General features: G+C 41.5%; 1 protein-coding gene across 1 annotated transcript in view; it reads right to left on the minus strand.

Annotated features, from left to right (window-relative positions):
* The window catches only part of LOC145404918 (U3 small nucleolar ribonucleoprotein MPP10-like), a 422,647-nt gene that overhangs the window by 186,997 nt on the left and 210,970 nt on the right, over positions 1 to 24,680 (minus strand). The window contains exon 5 of the mRNA XM_080276425.1: positions 6,092 to 6,266. Coding sequence (XP_080132551.1) covers positions 6,092 to 6,266 — 175 coding nt within the window. The remainder of the gene's footprint in view (positions 1 to 6,091; positions 6,267 to 24,680) is intronic.

Here is a 24,680-nt window from a genome sequence, read left to right on the forward strand (position 1 = left end):
TTTCACACCCTCAAGCACCTGAGAAATCTCTCTTTCTTTCACGTCATCATTTGCACCCCTTACATTCTATGAAGCTATCCGTACCATGTCCTCTGTTCGGTCCTTATGCCACAATAATTCTTGAACTCACTTCACTCACCTTTTTTTCTACAGAAGTACAATCTCAGCCTTTTTCTACTCTGCTGGCACAGTTTCACTCATCACTTTTTTTTTCTTAACAGAACAGAGAAAGGAAAAAGAAATGAATAAAAAAAAATAAATAATCCATATATCAGGCTACTGGTGTCCTCCACTCACAAAAAATCTGTAACAGTTAGACTTTAACAGCTGTAGGCTGAAGTTGGGGGGGAAACAACTCCAGGGAAACGAGTTCCAGAGAGATGCAGTTCGGGGAATAAAAGAATCTTGATAGGTAGAAGTTCTGCAATATTGCTGTGTGACATTCCAGTCATAAGTGCTACCGGATGCCCGTGTAGCACATGGGAAGGCATGGAGAGGTGTCACAATGGACGCAACTTTGTCTGAGTATTTGCCATAAAAGTATCTGTAAAATAATGCAAGGGAGGCAACATTCCTTCTAACTTGTAGGGGAGGTGGCTTACTGATAATAGGAGGGTTATTAGTAATTCCAACAGCTTTGTTCTGAATTTTGTCTAGTTGTTTTAGTGCAACCTCTCCACACCCATTCCACAAGGGTGAGGAACGTTCTGGCTGAAAGCGCACCTGACTCTTATGAATTACAGCTAAATGCTCGTGAGTGAAGATGTACGGACTCTGTACAATAATACAAGTTTATATGAGAAGGTTTAGCAAGTGATTTAACAAGAGAGGTCCAGCCAAGGGCATTGTTAAGTGAGACACCGAGAATTTCAATACTTTTGGAGGTGGGAATATTAGTAGAACTGAAGGTAATATATGCATCTGGCAATATCTCTCTATTAGTAAACTGTATATACAGTATTTGGTTTTACTAGCATTAAATGAGACAAGGTTATTTTGTCTTCATTCACTGATCTTTAATATGTCTTGATTAATGGAGACAGCTGCACTGTGTTGTGAGTTAGAGATATTAAACTTTGTAAATGGGTGTTTGAGTGTGAATGAACTGTACTGTGTTGAGTCATCTGCATATGAATGGACAGGATGGTCGGTGACAGACAACTAGGAATACGGTTGGCACCAGAACTGATCCTTGTGGCATGCCAATGTTAACTGAGTGGAAATTGGAATATACAACATCTACTTTTACTCTTACTTTTCTGTCGCTGAGATATGAGGAAAGCAGAGGAACAAAAGACGTTAGTCCATACCAAGGGAGTTTGCGCAGCAGGGAATGGTACCACACCCTATCGAAAGCTTTAGAAATATCAAGGACTACTGCATGAGTTTCTCCATGTTGGTCGATTGATTCCTGGATGGTATGAGTCAGGAGATTGGGTATATCAATGGCTGATCTTTCGTGGCGAAAACCATATTGTCTATCACAAATCAGGTTGTTGGATTCAAGGTGTTTAACTATGTGCTTATTAATTACAATTTCAAATACTTTACCAAGAGAAGATGTGACAGCTATTGGTCTGTAATCAGAGGGGTCAGAAGAACTTTCTTTCTTTGGAACTGGATGGATATTGGCTTCTTTCCATGAATTAGGGAATGAAGAAGTATGTATGCATAATCTCAATAATTTAGCTAGGACAGAGGCAAGTTCTGGGGAAGTTTTCAAAACAATTGGAGGAATTCCACCTGGGACTGGAGCTTTGTTGGTCGGTAAACTGTCTAGGATGGATTTTACGTATCTAGACTGTATTTTAAGTGAAACAATTTTGGGATAGTCAAGTTCTAGTACTGGCTGACTTCCTCTACATTAGAATTTCCGGCAAATTTACTGGCAAGGATATTCGCTTTCCCACGCAGGTCATTTGTTATGTTGCCTTAGGAAGATTTTCGTTGGGGAATGGGTGATGACTTGCTAAAGTTATTATTGAAAGAATATTCTGTTGTTATTAGGACTGTTAAGTAGTTTTGAAGCTTGATTTTGAAGAAAGTTTGATTTAGCAAGATTTATTACAGCTTTTGCATGGTTTCTAGCAATTTTAAATTAACAGAGTGATTCAGATCTTTTAAAGTAGGAGTTATACGCTGATGACTTTTGGGCCATTGCTTGGCACAAATGTTATCAAACCATTTTGGAGAGTTTGATCTTTTAGTGAACTGCTGACTTGGTATGAAAACTTCATACCAACTTGCATCAAGTCATTAATGTGGGACTGGGTAGAACTGACATTACTGTACTAGAGAAGAAATACTGCCATGGAATGTCAGCAAGATCATTTCTTAATCCATCCCAGTTTGCCCTATCAAAGTGCCATCAGGTCACCCTGACAGGTTCAGAATGGGGAGGTTTGGGGGAGCCAACTGATGAGGCTTGATGAGATTGTGGTTGGAGGATCCAAGTGGTGACAGTACTTCTATCCTGTATTGATCTGGATTACTTGTCAGGAATGGATCCAAGAGATGGGCAGTATGGTCAGGATTGTCTGGTATTCTGGTTGGTTGCTTTACAAACCGTGTGAGATAAAATGATTCTGCAAACAGCTCGCACTCTAGACCATACAGTATTGTCAGTCCAGGCAGAAAGCGATAACCAATCTATATTATGTAAGTTAAATTGCCCAAAATGGTAATTTCAGTGTTACAGGTAAGGTTAAGGTTACTCAACTGTGTGGCTATGGAGTCGTATTTGCTGGGTTCTGAAGAAGCACTGGGGGAGCAAATAGACTACACAGAGATATCTGGTAATCCATCCAACCATCATCTAATCCTACGTTGCCCCATGAGAAACGTAGGAGCCCGAGGCTAGGAAAATTGGTCCTGGCATTTAAGATGAGAGTGACCAGCCTCACTCATCCCTGAGTGGCATTAGGTGAGAAATAAACCTCAACCACCCCTTGGATATAAACCTTCACTGGCTCAATCCAACTGGAGCACCTTTATTACCCATTAAACCACCAGGAGCCAAAATTTGGTTATATGGTTACCACCCAGCATAGTAAATGGTTTCCTGGTGTACAGGAAACCATTTGGCTTGTCACTCAGTGTAGAGTCATCCACAGGCAGAAGGAAGAGGAAAGAATGAAGGAAAGAAAGACACAAGAGGGAGTGTAAAGTCACCCGCAGGCAGAAGAAAGAGGAAAGAATGAAGGAAAGAAAGACAGAAGAGGATGGATGGAAAGAAGATGGAGAAGAGGAAAGGGCATATTTAGATAATTTAGTTTATACAATGAGTAATCAAAATTAGTAAAGGTGAAGTTTAAAACAGTATCAACTGCAAATTCAGATCTGATATAACAAGTGCCACTCTTGTTAACAAAGTTTGTGAGGAGATGGTAACCAGGAAAACAAAATGGGGGTATTTCAGAAGAGGGAGAGAGTTGGGGTTCTCTGAGGAACAGGGCTAGAGGGGATACGGATTGTAGGAAAAAAATGAACTGAATTCAAAGTGGTACTGAGACTACGGACAATGGTGAAGAATAAGGCCACACCTGCACTTCTCCACTGACAAGCATGAACGGACTTTGCAACAGTCATTGCTGGCACAGTCGCTTGACGGCGACAGAGAGGACCCTGTGCCGCCAGCCTTACGCTGCCAGTGGTGGCAATCCAAAATACCACCTCGTTTGCTGATATTAATGCAGTGGCCATTGCTAAAGGGAATGGAAATATCTCCAACAAGCACTTCACTCCACTCTCTCCACTACATTTCATCATCTCTGCATACATCTCATCAACCCCAGCCGCTTTCCCATTTTTCAGCTGCTACACAGCGTTCATCACCTGTACAAGTATCACATTTCCTGGCACTGCATTCCTTCTCTGTACATCCCGAAAACCAATCATGGTTACTGCCGCTCTGCTCTCTCCATTGCCAAAAACATTCACCACGTTCTGTAGCTTCACATAAATGTATCTGATAAAGTCAATTCAGACGCTGTCACGTTAAAAAAAGGTGCCACATCCCTGATCATGCACTTCTCCTCACAATATTCATCCAGCCAGCTCGATCTCTTGTCAGTTCCCTAGCCTCACTGACACCAAACTTCTCTTCCTCACACACTCATCCACCACATCTCTCCACCTTCTCCTTGGCCTACCTCGCCTCCTCTCTCCCTCCCTCAAATTCGCTCAGATATACCTTTTTCACCACTCTATTCCATTCTCTCCACATGACCGTACCATTTCAGTACACTCTCTTCAATTCTGGTGTCCACAGACTTCCTCACTCCACATCTTTCACAAGTCACGTTAATTTGTATCCTGTCCACTCTCTGTATTCCAAATACCTTCCTCAGCAGTCCCATCTTCACTGCTCTCACTCTTGACTTTTCATTTTCATGCCACACCATAGTCTCACATCCGTATGTTAACGTTAGCATTAACACTCCTTCATGTAAGCCTCGTGCAGCTGCAACTCTCAAGCCTCTGTTTCTTATCAAGGCCTTCATTGCACCAGTTACTTTCCTTCCTTGTGTCACTCTACTCAAGCCTCCGTTTCATATCAAGGTCTTCATGCTCCAGTTACTTTCCTTCCTTGTGTCACTCTTCTTTTGCATATTTTCCTCTCTTTTCTATCAATGTACTCAGGTATTTGAACTCTCTCACCAATTCCAGTCTCTCTCCAATTGCTGTAACATCACACTGGAAGTCACCTTCTTTCTCAATAACCATCACTTTATGCTTTTCTTCACTTACTTTCAAGGCACGACACTCACAGACATCAGCAAAACTTTGCACTAGTCTACCAAGTTCTTGTCTGGTATTTGTAAGTAGTACTGCATCCTCAGCATACAACAAATTTGAGATATTCCATCCATCACCATCCATTACCAATGCCATCACCCTCTCCATTACTTGTGTTTTTACTTCTCTCATCACCCCATCCATATATGCACTGAACAACCATGGGGACTTCACACAACCTTGTCGCACACCCACACCAATCGTGAACCATTCACTTACATGCCCACTTACCCTTACACATGCTTCACTAGCATCATAAAACCTCTTGACAACACCTAGCAGCTTAGCATCTACACCGTACATGCACAAAACTTTCCACAATCCTTCGCTGTCCACTTTGAAGTATGCTTTTTCCAGACCCATGAATGCCATAAAAACCTTATGGTCCTTCTCACAAGCCTTCTCCGCTATCTCTCATACCGCAAATGTTTGATCCACTCCTAAAGCCAACCTGTTCATCACTCACTAGGGCTTCTGATATCTCTCTTACTTTCTCTATAATAATTCTTTCATATACCCTCCTAATAACACTCAATAAATTATGGTATGATAATTCTTGCACTCACTTCGCTCACCTTTATTTTTGTACAGGGGTACAATCACAGCCTTTATCCACTCTGCTGGCACAGTTTCACTCATCCATGCCTTCTTATATATCTCCAACAAGCACTTCATTCTGCTCTCTCCGCTTCAATTAATCATCTCTGCATACATCTCATGAACCCCAGACGCTTTCCCATTTTTCAGCCACTACACAGCGCTCTTCACCTGGGAGAGTGTCACGTCTCCTGGCACTGCATTCCTTCTCTGCACACTCCCAAAACCAATCATGTTTACAGCTGCTCTGCTCTCTTTATTCCCACTCATCAGGCTTTCAAAATATTCTTTCCATCTGGTCTTTACTTCATCCCCATGGAGTAATAATCTACCCATTACATCCTTCTTACTTTCACATTTCTTTCCACTGTCACTTCTATATTTGCGCACCTCTTTCCAGAATAACCTCCTACTTTCAGCGCGATTTGCATTCATTTCTCTTCCTAGATCTTCACTTATCTCCTCCTTTTTCCACTTTACTAGTCTCTTAACATGCTTCTTCCTCTCAATATATGCAGTTCTTATTTCAACTGAACCCCTGTCCTGTAACCACTCTAGCCACTTCCTCTTTTCTTCCACTGTTCTCTTCACCTCTTCATCCCACCATACCGTACCTTTCTTCTTTGTTGTTACTCTTGCCACACCACACACAGCTTTAACATTATATATTCATACACTATATACAAAATGTACTAACTCTGTCTGGCTGCAATGTCATATTCAAGGTTCTGCTCCAGTGCTGAGTCTTCTGGTCTCTCTGCAGTGATGGCCTCGCCTTTAAGATACCATGGCTTCTCTCCTACATTCTCTTCTTCCAACTGACCCATTACTGCGAGTTCCCTCTCACGCTCTAACTCAAACCTCGACTTGCCCTGTGAATCAGTAAAAAGTTAATCAATCCACAATATATACACTGCAATTTTTGTATTGTACTCTGGCTTAAAAAAAAAAAAAAAAAAAAAAATCAGACATACTTCACCTTTACGAAGTGCAGCGAGACTGTTTAGCCAGATGTAAAGTATGGTGGGTGGGACAGAATGCAGCAAGTTGTTTCAGAGACAGCAAGAATATTATCAGACATGTAGTAAGACGGTAAGGAACAGAAACATCATTGTGTTATATCGAAAATCATCGAAGCCACCATGGATCTACCTGTATCATGGAAAGCTTATGTGAAAGTGATATGCATACCTTAGCTACTTTTATCTATACCTGACACCATATTACTGAAAAACTGACAAGTGCCAAACTGATAACCAAGCTCAGTTATCTTGGAAACTATTAAAGCTACAGCTGATCTACACATATCACTGGAAAGCTGAAGAAAAAGTAAAATGTGTATATGACTCTTCTCAAAGCTCACCATTATCCTGCTGAAAAAGGCCAAAAGTGGCAAACAGAGCACCAAAACCAAGTATGTCAAACTTCCAAAGATACAGTGGATCTGCACATTTTGCTGACTAGCTCATGAATAACTAACACCAACCACTTATATGACTTTTCTCAATGTCTGCTCTGCCATCATACTGAGAAAGAGAGAGAGAGAGAGAGAGAGAGAGAGAGAGAGATGGGGAAGGGTCACCAAAACTAGGTTATCTCAGAAATAATAAAGCTACAGCAGACTTACACAAATCATTGGAAGCTTTTGGAAAAGTAAGAGATGTTATTGAACAGGCTTTTTGCAAAATTTCAAAGTGTGGATTCATATCAGGGAGCTGTAATAGCAATTTTCTTCTTTGTTTAGCTAAACCAACAACATCTGCAATATTATTTAATCAAACATGGCTTGGATGATGTAGAAAAAGATAAGAGTCTGGGATGACTTGATATGTGTGGTAATGGTATGGGGTATGATGAGATTGTAGTTTTGGGAGGGGATTCAAATGATCATGTGGGTAAGCAGCTCAAGGATATGAAAGAGTACATGGAGGATGTGTAAGGGGAAAGGATACTCAAAGTTTGGGGAGGCACTGAGTATGATTGTGTGCAACATGCAATTTACAAAAAGAGAAAGAGTATGTTGATTACATATGTGTCAGGGGGAAAGGACCTATTCACCTTGCTTGAAAAACCAAGCAAAATGGATGCCCTCTACTGTAAACTGAGATGAGTAGAGTTGTGGCTCAACAGGGAAATGTTGATAGAAAGGTAAATGAACAGTACAGAGCTCTCCAGAATGATCTCCTGAGTTGCTGATTCAGTGTGTGCAGCTAGACTGGCTATTTCCTGGTCTGGATGGCTGATAGGAGGTTGGTGAGGAATGATAAAGTTATTATGAGCAAACAGTGTGTGGAGCAAAACAAATTAATGTTATGTTACACAGTGCTTAACCCCTTAACTGCGGGGCGTCACTTTCGTGACGCTTGGGAGCAAGGGATCATACCGCGGGGCGACACTTTTGTGATTCTGTGTTATTTTGAATTCACCCGGGCTTTCAAGTGGTGGCTTGTATCATCTATCAGTACTGCCAATGTCCAACACTAGTCAGCACTCCTAATCTCATCTGTACTCCCATCCGTTGTTGACAATTTTGCCATTTCTCCCCGTTCTTGACTCCCCTCCCTCCCTCCCCTCCATTACCCTATCCTCTCGCCTGCCCGGCCGTGCTACGCTAAGTAAATCTTCCCTGGAATTTTTCACTAATTTTTTCCATTGAAATAAGCCCTATGCCCTATCCTTATACCAAATAATATATACAAGAAAGAAATTAGGTATGTGAGAGTGCCATACACCTAGAATTGGCTAATTATCACCTGACAACACCTAACGTGCACTCGTTCGCTAATTTTCGCTGTTTATTTCCCCCTGAAATATGCCGTATAATCTATTTTCGTAATAAAAATATATATAAGAAAGGAAGGGAGACGCCTAAGTGATATTTACATTCACCTGGAACTACCTAATTATTGCAGGCCACCACACTGTATTCTACGCTAAGTAAATCTTCCCTGGAATTTTCCACTGATATCCACTGAAATAAGCCCTATGCCCTATTCTTATACCAAATAATATATACAAAAAAGAAATAAGGTAAGTGATAGTGCCATACACCTGGAATTGGCTAATTATCACCTGACAACACCTCACGTGCACTCGTTAGCTAATTTTCGCTGTTTATTTCCCCTTGAAATATGCCATATAATCTATTTTTGTAATAAATATACATATAAGGAGGGAAAGGAGAAGCCTAAGTGATATTTACATTCACCTGGAACTACCTAATTTATTATGTATTGTCTTGGTTTCCTGCCAATCATTTCATTGCTATATATTAGCAGGTCTCATAGGGCTGAAGTTGGTAGTATTGGCCCTACCCTAGCCAGGCGGCAGGAGGCCACCACTATCAGTTCACTGTCGTCTTTGAAAGTGGGAGTATGTCTGATTTGCTCCTGCTAACTTCGGTCGCTTTATAGCCCCATGCAAAGGGCCCTGTGACCTTTACCCCTTACTAAACCTCGTGTGGAAAGGGGTAAAAGGCTGACAATTGATAGAGAATGACTATGATCTTTTTACTGAGTAAAACAGTGCAAGTGGAATTGTAAAAAAAGTGTAAATAATGTGTAAACAGCAAGAAAGCAATGAATGTAAATATAAGTGAACAGTGGAAAATAGTTTTATAAGTTACTTCAAGTGACAGTGCATAACACAGTGTAAATAAAATAGAAATGTAAATAATGTAAATAAAGTAGAGAACATAAATAGAAATGTAAATGAGTGGTATTATAAGAATACGAGTATATATACTAGGAGTAATGAAAGTGAAAGTTTCACTCTAGCATGTATGAATACTATGAGTTATGAGAATGAAGGTGAAAGTGACATTTACTCTCAATGCTAGTATACAGGACGAGAAAGTGAATGCTACGTATTTTACTGAAAGAAATTGAATCCCTACAGTGACAGTAAACTACTATTACTGAAGAAAACTTATGGATAAAGACTGTAGATATATATAAGTGTTATATAGTAACAGAAATATAAACTGTGAGTGTTTTTATGAATAACAGACAACACTAGCGGCGAATGATCGGAAGTGGGATGGTCATATGCCCTCGTAATTTTCATTGCTTTCACAGTGTTTTTTGGGGGGAGTATGGATTCCAAACTATTTGAGAATCATAGATTAGTGTTTCTAGTGATAATATCAGGCAGTGGTAACCATATTACGAGTTGTCGGGAAGTGTAAAGTGGAGACTTCGTTACCCAACTTCAGAGGTCTCCACAAGTCCTACGGTACTTGATGAAGGCTCAATAAACACCCAAAGAGAAAGCTGAAGGTATGTGCCATAAGTATATGTGATTTTAATATTCTAAGACTAATAACTGATTTTTGGCAAATATTTTTAGAGAGTCTGTTGGAGCGCGAATATGACCGCGGGAGCCGCAAGTCAAAGCAAAATAAGCCCACAGTGTAAGGGTTAAGGAGCGGGTGGTGATGAAGAGGACCTATGAGCCTTGGACAAAAATATGGAAATTGAAAACCCAATGAGAAGGGGATGTCTTCAATAGGAAGATAAGTAGAGTTGTGGCTTAACAGGGAGCTGCTGACAGAAGTGTAAATGAACTGTACAGAGCTCTCAGGAACAATCTCCTGAGAGATATTGCATCAGTGTAGATGGACAAGGGGACCTCCAAGATGTAAGGTGGTGGGAAGAGGGTGTAGAAGCTGCAGTTAAGGAGAAAAGACTTTTTCGGGAATGGGAAAGGGGTGGTTACAGAGAGGAATACTTGGCTGCCAAGTGTAGCGTAAAAAAGGATGTATACAAGGTAAAATCTCAGTCTCAGAGATTTTTACTGGATAACCTAAATAGAGCTGAAAGGAAGAATATGGTACTTAAGGAAGCAATCAGAAGATGAGGGAAAACAAAGATATCCCAGGCAAGCAGCGTTTGAAGACTAATGAAGGAAAGGTAGTGGTGGACAGTAAAGATATGAAAGATGCCTGGAGAAAGCATTATAACCAGTTGCTGTTTTAGAAGTTTGACCAAAACAAGGAAGGTTTGGAGTCAGTGGATCCAGTGTTTGGTTTGTAGCCTTTGACTGATGCCACTACTGTAAGCAGGACAATAGGCAGGAAGCAATTGCAGAAGGTGGCAGATGGGTCTTGGCTGATCACAGAAATGCACAGTTAATGTTAACAAGGGGAAGTGAAGCCCCGGAAAGAGGAAATTACAGTTATCCCTCCATTAGACAGATGTCTATTATCATAACAATCCATTATCCTGACGCTGTGATCTGGCTGTCTGAAACCAGTATTCATACATTTTTCCATTTTATCCACACAAAAAGTTGTGCCTGGGTGGAAATTATGGCAGAGCAAACACTGTCACATGGCAGGGACGGTATTTTCACGTTTTTTTCATGTCACTATAGGACTGTAGCACCAGTCAAGCAGGGCAGTACTCCCAAGGTGGATGGAAAGCTGATGACAGGGAGTGCTGGAGCTCTCGTTTCATCAGCCCTCAGAAATAGTTCCTGACCTTCCCCCTTTGCTGAACTTTTTCAGTTTCTCAGTTACACAGAGAGTAGGCCAGCATGCTCTCCAGTACAAATTTCTCTAACTATCTACACCAAACTACATGCACAGTACACACTACACTTCCATTTCCAAAATGCAAAAAATTATGGCATGTCATCACCAAGCCTCAGAGTCCCCGGGAGGGGGACCATAAATGCCCCCACCATCCGCCCCTCTCCCGGTGACAACTCGAGGTGCCTGGAACCACTGTCTAACTCACTTCTTCTTCATTTCTGCAACATTCGCGGCCTTTCCTCTAACTTTCGCTCTGTTGAGCACCACCTCTCCTCCTCTAAACCTCACCTTCTTTTTCTAACTGAGACTCAGCTGTCTGAGGCAACTAACAGCAAACCCTTTTCTGTATCCTCCAACTTTCTCTATACTCATTTCAAAGCCAAAGGTGGCTGTTGTGTACAGTGCTCGTCAGAAGTATCGAGCGCCCTGCGTCCCTCCTAGGAAACAAACCTTTCAACATTGAAAAAACATATAAATAATGCATTTTATTTAACTTTAGTGCTTCGTAGGGTAGCCTTTACGTTTCTTCACGGACCAGAGACGTCTTGGAAGTGAAAGGGTGAGGCTCCTGAGGTGCTGGAGGGGTATTTTGTCCCAGGAGTCATGAATGGCGGCTTCCAGCTTAGGCAGAGAGCTCACGTCCTTCCCTTGGAGACTCTTCTTTACGAGGTACCAGAGGTTTTCAATCGGGTTGAGGTCTGGGCTATTTCCTGGCCAGTCTTTCATGAGTGATACCTCACAGTCACAAAGCCAATTGGTGACCGATTTGGCCTTGTGAGCAGGTGCACCGTCCTGCTGAAACACTCATGCACCTGTTAGCTCGAATGAGTCTGGTAAATGATCACACAGAAGCTCCAGGTAAACATCCTGATTCACTCTAACATTCTTGGGAAGCACAATAAGCTTCCCCAAACCTTGACCAGAGAAACAAGCCCATACCACGAGTGAATCAGGATGTTTAACTGTGCTTTCTACGTACCGTGGGTCAAATGGGTCACTACCTTTGCGTCGATACACACATGCTCCTCTGTTACAGGTAACACTAAACGTTGCCTCATCAGACCACAACAGTGACAACCATTGCTCCTCACCCCAGTTTAGATATTTATTAGCAAAGGCAAGCCTACGAATTCTCTGGTTCTTGGTGAGAAGAGGCTTTCTCACATGCCTGTGACTTGTGTAACCAAGTTCATGGACCCTACGAGACACTGTTCTCACACACACCTTACCAAACACTTCCGGGTTGCTCTCCTTTATTTTCCTTGCACTCACACGAGGATTAAACTCCACTGCACGTTTTAAAACATTAACAGACCTTGGAGAAGTTTTCCTAGGCCTACCAGACCGCGGTTTCTTTGTGGGAACTTCACCACTGTTTTCCAACCGAAACTGCGCACACCAACGACGCACTGTCGATCGAGCCACACCAACCAATTCACTAATTTCCTTTGGTGGCCTGCCTCCTTTACAGCAGTGATCTGGGATATGATTTCGTTCGATAGTTCACGGGTAGGTGCCATAACAAAGTGGTGAAGGCCAAAACACTGTGGGACACTCGGTAAAAATGGCACAATTTGAGAGGGAGACGTGGCGGAGTTCCTCTCTCTCAGGCAGCCCTTGGGCGACTGAGGCGGGAACCAACCAGCGTGTCGGAAGGCCTCAGGGTACCGTGATGTCATGCTAGCGCCGCAAACTTGTGGCTCAATTTTTACCCCCTGAAATGGGTGATTCTTTTTTGGCCATCAGTATTGCACGGCTGGTGGTAGGCGCTCGATAATTTTGACGAGTACTGTATATACTGAATACGCAACGACTTATCTTGCTCTCGTGTTCCTGAACTCGATTCTTCTGAATTCTCTACACTCTGGCTTCGGCTTTCCTGTCATTCTCTAAATATTTCTGTGCTGTTTACTTATCCCCTAATTCTACTGACTATCAAAAATTCTTCGACTATGAAGAGAGAACTATCTTACTTCTATGATGGAACACATTCTATCCATTTCTCCTTTCTCTGAAATCTCCATTCTAGGAGATTTCAATGTTCACCACCAACTTTGGCTCTCCTCTCATTTCACTGATCCACCTGGTGAAGAAGCCTACATCTTTTCTATCCTTAATGACCTAGAGCAGCTTGTACAGCACCGTACCCATATCCCTGACCGCCTTGGAGAGAGCTCCAACATATCTGGCCTCTTCCTCACAACTAATCCTTCTGCTTACTCTGTTAATCTTTTCTCTCCGTTGGGCTCCTCCAATCACAACCTTATCACCTTAACCTGTCCTATCAATCCGGTACGGTCTGTGGACCCTCCAGGGAAACGTCGTCTGTGGCATTTTGAAGCCGCGGACTGGGAGGCCATCAGGCAGTACTTCTTTGATTTTCCCTGGAATGATTATTGCTTCCATGGCCAGGAGCCATCTGAGTGTGCCTTGCGCATTACAGAGGTTATTCTCTCGGGCATGGAAACATACATTCCTTTCTCATATCCTTTGACTAACGCAAGAAACCCTTGGTTTAATCATGCTTGTTCTAATGCTGTCCGCAACAAGGAGAGGGCCTACAAAAGGTACCGGAGCCAACCCACCCCTGAATCACATCATCTTTACGTTTCTACCCGGAATCATGCTAAGTCTGTTCTTCGCTCTGCTAAAAATAATTTCATCCGTACTAAATGCTCTCAACTCTCCAACTCGAATTCTTCCTGTTCCTTCTGGCACCTTGCCAAAAACCTTTCTAACAACTTTACCTCATCATCCTTCCCTCCCCTTTTCTACTCTGATGGTTCTGTAGCTATTTCTTCTACTGATAAAGCAGATCTCTTCGCACAGACTTTCTCCTCCAATTCCACCTTAGACGATTCCAGTGCTGTTCCTCCATCACTTCCCTCCTCTGACTTCCTCATGGCTGACATTAAAATTTCTTCACCTGATGTATTTTCTACCATCACTGGCCTCAGTACTAACAAGGCATATGGGCCTGATGGGGTCCCTCCTGTTGTTCTCAAGAACTGTGCTTCTGTGCTTACACCCTGCCTAGGCAAACTCTTTCGCCTTTGTCTGTCAACTTGTACCTTTCCTTCTTGCTGGAAGTTTGCTCTCATTCAGCCAGTCCCAAAGAAGGGTGACCACTCCCAACCCTCCAACTATCGTCCAGTTGCTTTAACGTCCCGTATTTCAAAAGTTTTCGAGTCAATTCTCAATAGAAAAATTTTAAGGCATCTTTCCTATCACAACCTTCTTTCCTATCGTCAGTACGGGTTCCGTCGGGGTCGCTCCACTGGTGATCTTCTCACCTACCTTTCAGACTCCTGGTCATCCTCCTTTCGGGACTTTGGCGAAAGCTTTGCCATCGCACTTGACATCTCAAAGGCTTTCGATCGAGTTTGGCATAAATCGTTAATTTCCAAAATGCCCTCTTACGGTTTCTATCCTTCTATCTGTGCCTTCATCGTTAGGTTCCTTTCTGGTCGTTCTATAGCCGCTGTTGTAGACGGTCATCGTTCTTCTCCTAGATCTATCAACAGTGGTGTTCCTCAGGGCTCTGTCCTATCACCAACTATCCTCCTTTTATTCATCAATGATCTTCTAAGCTGTACATCTAACCCTATCCACTCACACGCTGATGACTCCACCCTTCACCTTTCCATTCGGTTCCCGCAATCCCCATCTCAACAGTTACTTCAACAAACAAGGGATGAGGCTATGGCACACCTAATGTTTGACTTGGCTCATATCTCTGACTGGGGTAAAAATAATATGGTTGTTTTTAATGCATCTAAGACTCAGTTCTTACACCTATCAACCCGACAAAATCTTCCACATGTATACCCACTAATGTTTAATAATATTCAGCTTAATCCTGCATCATCCTTGAACATGCTTGGGGTTTCATTTACTCAGGACTTATCTTGGAAAGATCATATTACATCTCTTGTAAAATCTGCTTCCAAGAGACTGGGTGTGCTAAGCCGACTCCGCTCTTTCTTTACCCCTGCACAATTGTTGACTCTATACAGGGGTTTTATCCGCCCCTGTGTGGAGTACAACTCTCATGTGTGGGGAGGCTCCCCACATACAGCTCTTCTCAATAGGGTGGAGTCAAAGGCTTTTCGTCTCATTAACTCTCCTCCTCTTACTGACTCCCTTCAACCTCTGTCTCTTCACTGCACTGTTGCATCTTTATCTTTTTTTCTATCGCTACTTTAATGGTCACTGCTCCTCTGAACTGTCTGCTTGCATTCCTCCACCTCTACGACAGGCGCGTAGCACCCGTCTGGCAGCAAACTCTCATCCCTTTTCTGTCCAACTCTCTAATGCAAGAGTTAACCGTTACTCCCAGTCTTTCATTTATGCAACAGGTCAACTCTGGAACTGTCTCCCTCTGTCTGTATTTGAAGCTGCCTATGATCTCCAGTCTTTCAAACGCAGTGTGTCCAGGCATCTCAAAATGATCGGATCTTGAATTTGGCTCTCTATTGTATTTTGTTTTTCTCTTGGAGGGAACTGTTACTGTGGGCTCATGGTCTTTGGTTCCTTCTTCCTCGCATTAAAAAAAAAAAAAAAAAAAAGTGGTGACTGCCTGTCTGTGGCTGATGGGTCTGCCTGACCATGGTAATTGCTTGGCTGTCATTTATAGGTCTCTAGACCAGACAAAGTAGTGTAAAACATCAGGAACATTTGTTGTAAGATGTACTGTAGTAGCCTTTTACAAAACCTCTCAAAATCAAGGTGCAGCCACCTCTCACATAACGTGCAATCAGACAGCGTGGAAACAGTCATAGCAGCAGAGACGGTCATAGCAGGGCCCCTTTTTTTTTCTGAGTCCAAGATATGGTCAAAACAAGCCTCTGACTAATATTATGCAGGTGGAGAAATTGCCTATTTCTTAAAAGAACATACCATGCTGTTACGATAGTGAAAAACATGGCCTGAGGCCAAAAATTATGGAATATTTAGTCACTACATGAGCCAACTGGTCAAAACACAGTAAAAAACAGACAAAACGCAGGCAGATTTAGTCATAGCGCACGTTGCATGTGCCCATGAAGTATCCCCTGATCCTCCCTGCCCAGACCAAGCCTCAGGTTATGCCAATTTTGCTAGATACTAAAATGCACACATGAGATTTGGTACTTACGGTAGTGTTAAGTACATCTGGTATACGGCTTAGGAAAAAAAATGCCAACCAATTTTCTGTTATTGATCTGTGATGAGCATAATATAACAGAAATAAGCTGTTTAACTTTAAGAAGCGGTACCAGCATCCATACTGGACACGTCTTTATGAAACTTCAGTACGTATTAGACCTACATAGTGCACAAACGCACTCAGTCACGAGCCTACTACAAGCTCAGAAGAATGTGCTTGGATTTTCTTAAAAATGGGAAAGCCACAATATTCCCAGAAATTTAGAAAGGCATGGCTAAAAGACGAAAAGTACAAAAACTGGCAGCTCAAGGTCCCTGGAGATGACAGAAATGGATTTTGTAAAATTTGCAAGTGCACTTTGCAAAACTATGCGACCTTGAGAAACACAGAAACACAAACCAACATGAGAAAGCTGCAGAGCCTTTTATTAGAGTGCAACACACAGTTCTCCCATTAAAGAAATTTGGTGAAGCAAAAAAGTGGAGGGAACTCAGGGCATGTTTGACATATTGATTAATACTGACCTATTTTGTCAATATTGTGCAGAAAAAACTGCTATAACTTGATTACCAAAATGTGGGGGGGGGGGGGAGTAATAATAAAGACTTTTGATAGAATGGTTACCGACATTTTAGCGACTTTTAGGCATGAGCATAGCGGCATTTGAAAATGTGAGTTGGTAACCCTGATTCCTGTGCCACTCTAGTCAACCCTCTGCTCGCTCTCTGCCTCCACATGCGCTGTGTGTTAACTCTGCTCTTTTTTTTTTTTTTTTTGGCCAACTGACCCAACCTAACCATGCTGCACTACAGTGACTCAGCAAGATGGCAGAAAAGTCTGACCCAGGAGCAGAAGCTTGACATGATCAAGCAGAAGGAGAGAGAACGTAATTGTGCCATTGCCAAAATGTGCCAAGTCAACGACTGACTCAGCACTTGTTATGATGGAAAGGTACCTGGTCACGTACTGCAACCGACGGGAGAGGGAAAAAGTTCCAATTGACTATTAACATACACAAACTCTTCAAGTTGAGGAATCCTCTAGTGTTTGTGGGTACTGAGGTCATTTTTAGATAGGTAAATGTCCTGGGCAAAATCCCGGAAATTTGACCCAAAAGGCAAAGTTTGGGCTGGCTTGGGTAACATGAAACCCTTTAACATGTAAATATATGGCTGTATAAAGTGGAATTTTCATAAAGCAGGACCTGCCAGGAACAATACTCGAGCATTATGTGAGAGGTGACTGTATATACAAAGGAAGGCTGGGGGGGGGGGGAGTCCATTATCCAGACAGATCTACTAACCAGACATGCCTTTAGCTCTATTACGTCGGAAAACCGAGAGATTGCTGTACAGAGGAATAAAACTTTTGGAACACATAATGACAGTAACTTTTCACAACAAGAAGCAGTGCCAAGGCACAGCAAACTCATCCCCAGCAGTCATTTTGGTGCTGACATATAAAGACAACAAGACATATAGTCAAAGATGTCACATATCAAATTTGGAGTAAATCAGGTGAAAATTGACGATTTTATGCCCATTTGAAATTTTACGCCCAACGCACCTGACATTGACCCCCCTACCGCTGATTGGGGGGTGACCTCCCTGGTGTAATGAGGCATGTTATAGGATGCAGATTTGAAAGATGCACCTTTAGGTCTCAGTTTCATGTCGATAACACAAATTTGAAAGGAGATATGGAAAAAAAAAAAAAAATGGGGGGGGGAGGGGGGCTTACAGCCTGGGACTTGACCCAAAATTTAATCAGATGATCAAAAGGTCATAGTGCATCATCCCCATAATACTAGTCAAAACTGCACCAGTAGTGCAAGAGACTGACGAGGAAAATGTATGAGGTGGAGGGGAGGGGAGAGGGAGGGGGAGGCCAAGGATGAGATGGAGGGATGGGATGGAGGGGTATACGAGAGAAGGAAGTGTGAGCTGGGAGCAGGGCAGTGAAATGAGGGGGAACAGGGTGACATGGAGGCGATCTGTTGGTGGCCACCCCTTAAGAGATTAAGGCATCTGGCAATAAATAAACAGTTCTCGCGTAAAGTTATTAACAGATTTTTTCACGTAAAGTTGTTAACAGACAGACAGACAAACAGACAGAAAGACAGACAAACAAAGAGACAAACTGAGTGAAAAAAATACCAGTCCCCAAGCCCTTCTGGGATGGGGACGTGTAATTACAAATGGCCAAACAGATGGTCGAGCACTGCACAACAGTATACCTCAGATTTACCACATGGGTTAACACAATGCCACTGTGCAATTTCCAGTGTGGATGTCAATAACTTAGTAGTAAAGCAATTTTGTGTGTGTGTGTGTGTGTGTGTGTGTGTGTGTGTGTGTGTGTGTGTGTGTGTGTGTGTGTGTATTTACCTATTTGTAGTATACAGGAATTGAGCAATGCTCGTGTTGTCCTGTCTCCAAATTCACATTTATCAAGTCTACCTTTTCACACATGAATGTTTTTCACATGCACCACCTCTTCGTCTTAGTCGTTCCAAATATTTATGTATTTACCTAATATACCTAATTGTGATATACACGGAATGTGCTATGCTCGTGGGTTTCCGTCGCGGTTTCTCAGTAAGTCAAATTTAGCTTTAAACTCGATTAAGTTTTTAGACTGCACGATCTCTTTGTCCAGGTTATTCCACAAGTCTATACTTCTGTAAGGAAAGCTATATTTCTTATATTTCTTGATATCCTTCAAGCAGCATGACTTTTTCAATTTCATTCCGTGTCCTCTTGTTACTCTCTTATCCCATACAAACAGATCTTCTTTGTCAATTTTATCTACACCCACCATGGTCCTGAACACTGCAATCATGTCTCCCCTCTTTCTCCTTTCCTCTAAGGAAGGCAAATCCAGCTTTTCCAGCCTCTCTCTGTATGACAGGTCTGCCCGACTGAGGACCATCTTGGTTGCTGTTCTTTTTTTCTCTCAATCTTGTTTATATCTTTCTTCTTGTGTGGAGACCACACTACTGCTGCATATTCTAACCTGGGGCAGATCATGGCCACTATTAATTTTTACATCATCTCCTCATCCATATAATGAAATGCTACTCTTATGTTAGTCAAGAGTTTATAAGTCTCTCCAACTATCTTGTTAATGTGCTTTTCTGGTGACAAACTATCTTGGACCAGCACTCCCAAATCTTTCTCTTCTCTCATTTTTGTGATTAATTCATTACCCAACAAATAATTCAGTGATGGCCTCCTGGTACTTTTACCCATTTCCAATATTTTACATTTCTTTACATTAAATTTCATTTCCCACGTCCGGCTCCAATCATGTATCCTATCCAAATCCTCCTGCAGCATTTTACAATCCTTCTCAACCTCTACCTTCCTCAAGATCTTTACATCATCAGCAAACAGACTTGCATAACTGTTCACTCCATCTACCATATCATTTATGTAAATCAGGAACATTACTGGCGCCAACACCGAGCCATGAGGGACTCCACTTGTTACTTCCCTCCATCCAGACATCCTATCCTTTATTACTGTCCTCATTTGTCTGTCTCTCAAAAAGTCTCTCATCCATTCCAGAAGTTTCCCCTTCAGTCCTCCTATATATTCTAGTTTCCACATTAGTCTCTTATGAGGTACCTTGTCAAAGGCCTTCTCTAAGTCTAAGTACACACAATCCACCCAACCATCTCTCTCCTGTACCACGTCAATCGCTCGAGTAAAAGCTCAACAAGTTAGAAACATATGACCCTCCACTTCTGAATGCAAACTGACATTCAGCCAAAATATTCATCTCTTCTAGATATTTTATCCATCTGTCTTTCAGGATTCTCTCGCACAATTTTTGGTTAGAGACAGTGGTCTATAATTCAGGGGTTCTTCCCTGTTTCCTCCCTTATAAATTGGTACCACATTTGCCCTCTTCCAATCTTGTGGCACTTTCCCCTCTTCCAGAGAACACACGATTAAACTGTGAATTTTATCCGCCAGTTGTTCTCTGCATTCCTTCAGTACCCAATTAGAAATTCCATCAGGTCCTGGGGCTTTCCTTACATCTTGAGTTTCCAGTAATTTATACACTTCCTGTACCTCCACTTTTATATCTTTTATCACCGGTACATTTCTAATCACTCCCTCCCCTTCCACCAACTCTTTTTCATTAGTAAAAACCGATTGGAAAAATTTGTTCATTATTTCAACTTGCACTGCTGCATCTTTATAGACCTCTCCTTTTACTTTCAGTTTGGTGATCCCTTCCTTTTGTTTCAGTTTGCCATTAACAGATCTATAGAACAGTTTGGGTTCATCCTTGCATTTGTCTATCATACCTTTTTCAAAATTCCTTTCTTCTTCTCTATGTATTCTTGTGTATTCATTTCTAATTCTTTTATATTCTTCCTTTGTTCTGTTGTTATCTCTTTTTCTCCAATTGTTCCACGCCTTATCTCTCTCTTTTTTTGCTATAGTCTCACCAATCTAACCAAGGTTTGGGTGGGGTCTGGCGTTGGGTGCAGCCATGCCATACTTCCTAAACGAGCGATGAGTAGATTCTGTTATATATGAAATAGGCATCACAGATAGGTACACACGTACTAATACAATATAAACGTAAGTATTCTAGCATATCAAAAGAAGGTAAACTTGTAATGCATATGGCTCTTGTACATCAATAAAGAAACGTGGCATACATAATTTACAGTGTTGCTGAAAAAATTGTAGCTACTTTTACCGACTTTCACGGTAGTTCTAAGTTGGGTAAGTAATGTAACAATTACGTTTATAATATAATTTGAAGGAATCAGTAGAACATAAGCTATTTTCTTAATAGAAATAAATAAGTTAAAACACTCACGAGCAGCAACATCCAGGCCCATACTAGGAATCATAAATTATATGAGAGAGAGAGAATGCGATTTTTAAATTCATTATTTTGGTTATATTTATAACTTAAATTAGTTTGTCTTTACACACACACACATACACAAACACACACACACACACACACACACACAGAAGTGGGTGAAGTCATGTCAGGCCAGGTGGCGAGATGTGAGCGGCGAGCTCTAACGGTGTCAGGTCAGCCACTAGCCAATCAGAGTATAGGAAACAAGGCAACGCTGTACGCCGGGAAATCCCCGGCTGGACTCCACCCAAACCTTGGTTTTAGATTGGTGAGACTATATCATACACCTTCTATTAAACCACTCCTTTTTCCTGTTATCTTTCCCTCTTACTCTTGGTACAAATTTTTCCACTCCCAAATTATAGAGGTCTAGAAAGATCTCCCACTTCCTCTGTATCTCTCTTGTTTCTCTGAATTTTCTCCAATCCGAATTTTCAAAAAAATGTCTCAATCCTGTAAAATTTGCTTTCTCAAAGTTGTATCTTCCCTGTCTATGAAGCTCGTCTCTTGGCTCAACGTTCCCTAATATCATCTGGAACTCAATGACCACATGATCACTTTTTCCTAAAGGACAGAGATATTTCAATGATTCTATTACATCGGGTTTTTTGGTAAAGAGTAAATCTAACCTTGCTGGTGTGTCCTCATCTCGAAACCGTGTCTCTTCTTTCCCTCATTGCATCATCACATTATTCATTATTATATTTAATAACATAGTGCCCCACGAATCCTCGCCGCCTCCCGAGTACCATTCCTCCCAGTTCACCTCTTTACAATTAAAGTCAGCCACCAAAATTATATTATTGCTTTTCTCAATTATTTTTTGTAAATAGCTTGCCATATCTGACAACATCTCCAGGTATTCGTCATCATTCCATGCTCTCGTCTTAGGGGGAACATACACTACCGCCATATCTCTCTTAACATTCCCTCCAATTTCTAATTTCATATATATCACTTCAGCCCTGCCTTCTCCCATTTCCACGGTATCTACATTTATGTTTTTCTTCACTGTGTGTGTGTGTGTGTGTGTTTCTTACCTAATTGTTCTTACCTAATTGTATCTTTACAGGAGTGAGTCAAGCTTGTACTGTCCCATGTCTTAAACCATTTTTATCGTACACATCCTTGAATTTATGAATTGTTTTGGCACACACTATTTCATTCGGTAGTGCATTCCACTGATCAATTGCCCTATTTGGGAAACTAAATTTCCTTACGTCTTTATCGCCTCTCTTTTTATGCAGTTTTTTGCAGTGTCCTCTTGCTAATGCATCCCCATAGGTTATGTAATCATTTATATCTACTTTCTTCTTCCATGATATGCATCTCTATATAGCATAATCATGTCTCCTCTTTTCCTTCCCTCCTGTAGTGTGGGTAGATTCAGTTTTTCTTGTCTTTCTTCATAGCTTAGATCCCTTAAGCTTGGTACCCATCTTGCAGTGGCCCTTTGAACCAGTTCAATCTTGTCTATGTGCTTTTTGTGATGAGGACTCCAGACTACTGAAGCATACTCCAGGGTTGGTCTGATGAATGATGTTATTATCTTTCTTAGCATGTCTTCATTTATGTATGTCAATGCTATTCATGTGTGTGTGTGTGTGTGTGTGTGTGTGTGTGTGTGTGTGTGTGTGTGTGTGTGTGTGTGTGTGTGTGTGTGTGTGTATTTACCTATTTGTATTTACCTATTTGTAGTATACAGGAATTGAGCAATGCTTGTGTTGTCCTGTCTCCATATCCACATCTATCAAGTCTACCTTTACACACATGAATGTTTTTCTCATGTACCACCTCTTAGTCTAAGTCGTTCCAAATATTTAAGTATTTACCTAATATACCCAATTGTGATATGCACGGAATGTACTATGCTCGTGGGTTTCCGTCACTGTTTCTCAATAAGTCGAATTTAACTTTAAACTCGTTTAAGTTTTTAGACTGGACGATCTCTTTGTCCAGGCTATTCCATAAGTCTATACTTCTGTAAGGAAAGCTATATTTCTTGATATCCTTCAAGCAGCTTGACTTTTTCAATTTCATTCCATGTCCTCTTGTTGCTCTCTTATCTCATACAAACAGAAAGATATAAAAGTGTGTGTGTGTGTGTGTGTGTGTGTGTGTGTGTGTGTGTGTGTGTGTGTGTGTGTGTGTGTGTGTGTGTGTGTGTGTGTGTGTCTAACACTGGGCAAAGGCTTCAGGACCTATCCCAAAGCCCAGTAATCCTCCTACACACCTCCACATGTCGTCTCTTCGGCGCTAACACCTACAGTCCATACTGAATACATCCTAGGGCTGTCTCATACAGTACAGGACTGGTGTACTGGTATTAGTGGGGGTATTTTTATGGCATGTCAGTGGGTCTTCTGGTAAACTTGTAAAGTCTGGTTTTTCAAGAAATTCAAACCCTTAACCCCTACACCGCGGGCATGTTTACCGATGTTTTGCATGTGCCGCGGGGTTATTCGGGCTCCGACAGACTCTCAAAAAATATTTGCCAAAAATCAGTTATTAGTCCTAGAATATTAAAATTATATATGCTTATGGCACATACCTTCAGCTTTCTCCTGGAATGTTTGTTGAGCCTTCATCAGTTACCGTAGGACTTGTGGAGACATCTGAAGTTGGGTAACGAAGTCTCCACTTTACACTTCCCGACAACCCGTAATATGATTACCACAGCCAGATATTAACACTATAAACACTACTCTATGATTTTCAAGTAGTTTGGGATCCATACTCCAAAAAAAAAACCACTGTGAAAGCAATGAAAATTATGAGCGCGTCTGACCGCCGCACTTGCGCTAGTTCGCTCTTGGTACTCTGTCATTTATTATTCATAAAACCCCTCACACTTTATATTTCTATTACTATATAACACTTATATATATCTACAGTCTTTATCCATAAGTTTCCTTCAGTAGTATTAGTTTATTGTCACTGTAGGGATTCAATTTCTTTCAGTAAAATATGTAGCATTCACTTTCTCGTCCTGTATACTGGCACTGAGAGTGAATGTCACTTTCATCTTCACTCTCATAACTCATAGTATTCAGACATGCTATAGTGAAACTTTCACTTTCATTACTCCTAGGGTATATACTCGTATTCTTATAATACTACTCATTTACATTTCTATTTACGTTCTCTATTTTATTTACGTTATTTACATTTCTATTTATTTACACTGTGTTATGCACTGTCACTTGAAGTAACTTATAAAACTATTTTCCATTGTTCACGTATATATACATTCATTACTTTCACTTGCTGTTTACACATTATTTACACATTATTTACAATTCCACTTGCGCTGTTTTACTTAACAGAAAGATCGTAGTCACTCTTTTATCAATTGTCAGCCCTTTACCTCTTTCCACACGAGGTTTAGTAGGGGGTAAAGGTCACAGGGCCCTTTGCATGGGGGTGAAAAAAGGCCCTGAAGTCAGCAAGAGGATGAGCTGTACCTCCTCTTCGGAAGATGAGAGAGAACTGATAAAGGAGGGCCGGCCCGGGTTGAGGCCTACTTAGGGGTTATTCAGTACTACCAACGTAGCTCTTGAAACAGCTATGTATTTCACTGAAATGATTGGCAGGAAATCTAGACAATACATTATAAATTAGGTAGTTCCAGGTGAATGTAAATATCACTTAGGCTTCTCCCTTCCCTCCTTATATGTATATTTATTACGAAAATAGATTATATGGCATATT

The sequence above is a fragment of the Coenobita brevimanus genome, chromosome 65 (assembly GCF_032717465.1).
Source record: "Coenobita brevimanus isolate Jiangsu-jjx chromosome 65, ASM3271746v2, whole genome shotgun sequence".
Taxonomy (NCBI): Eukaryota; Metazoa; Arthropoda; class Malacostraca; order Decapoda; family Coenobitidae; genus Coenobita; species Coenobita brevimanus.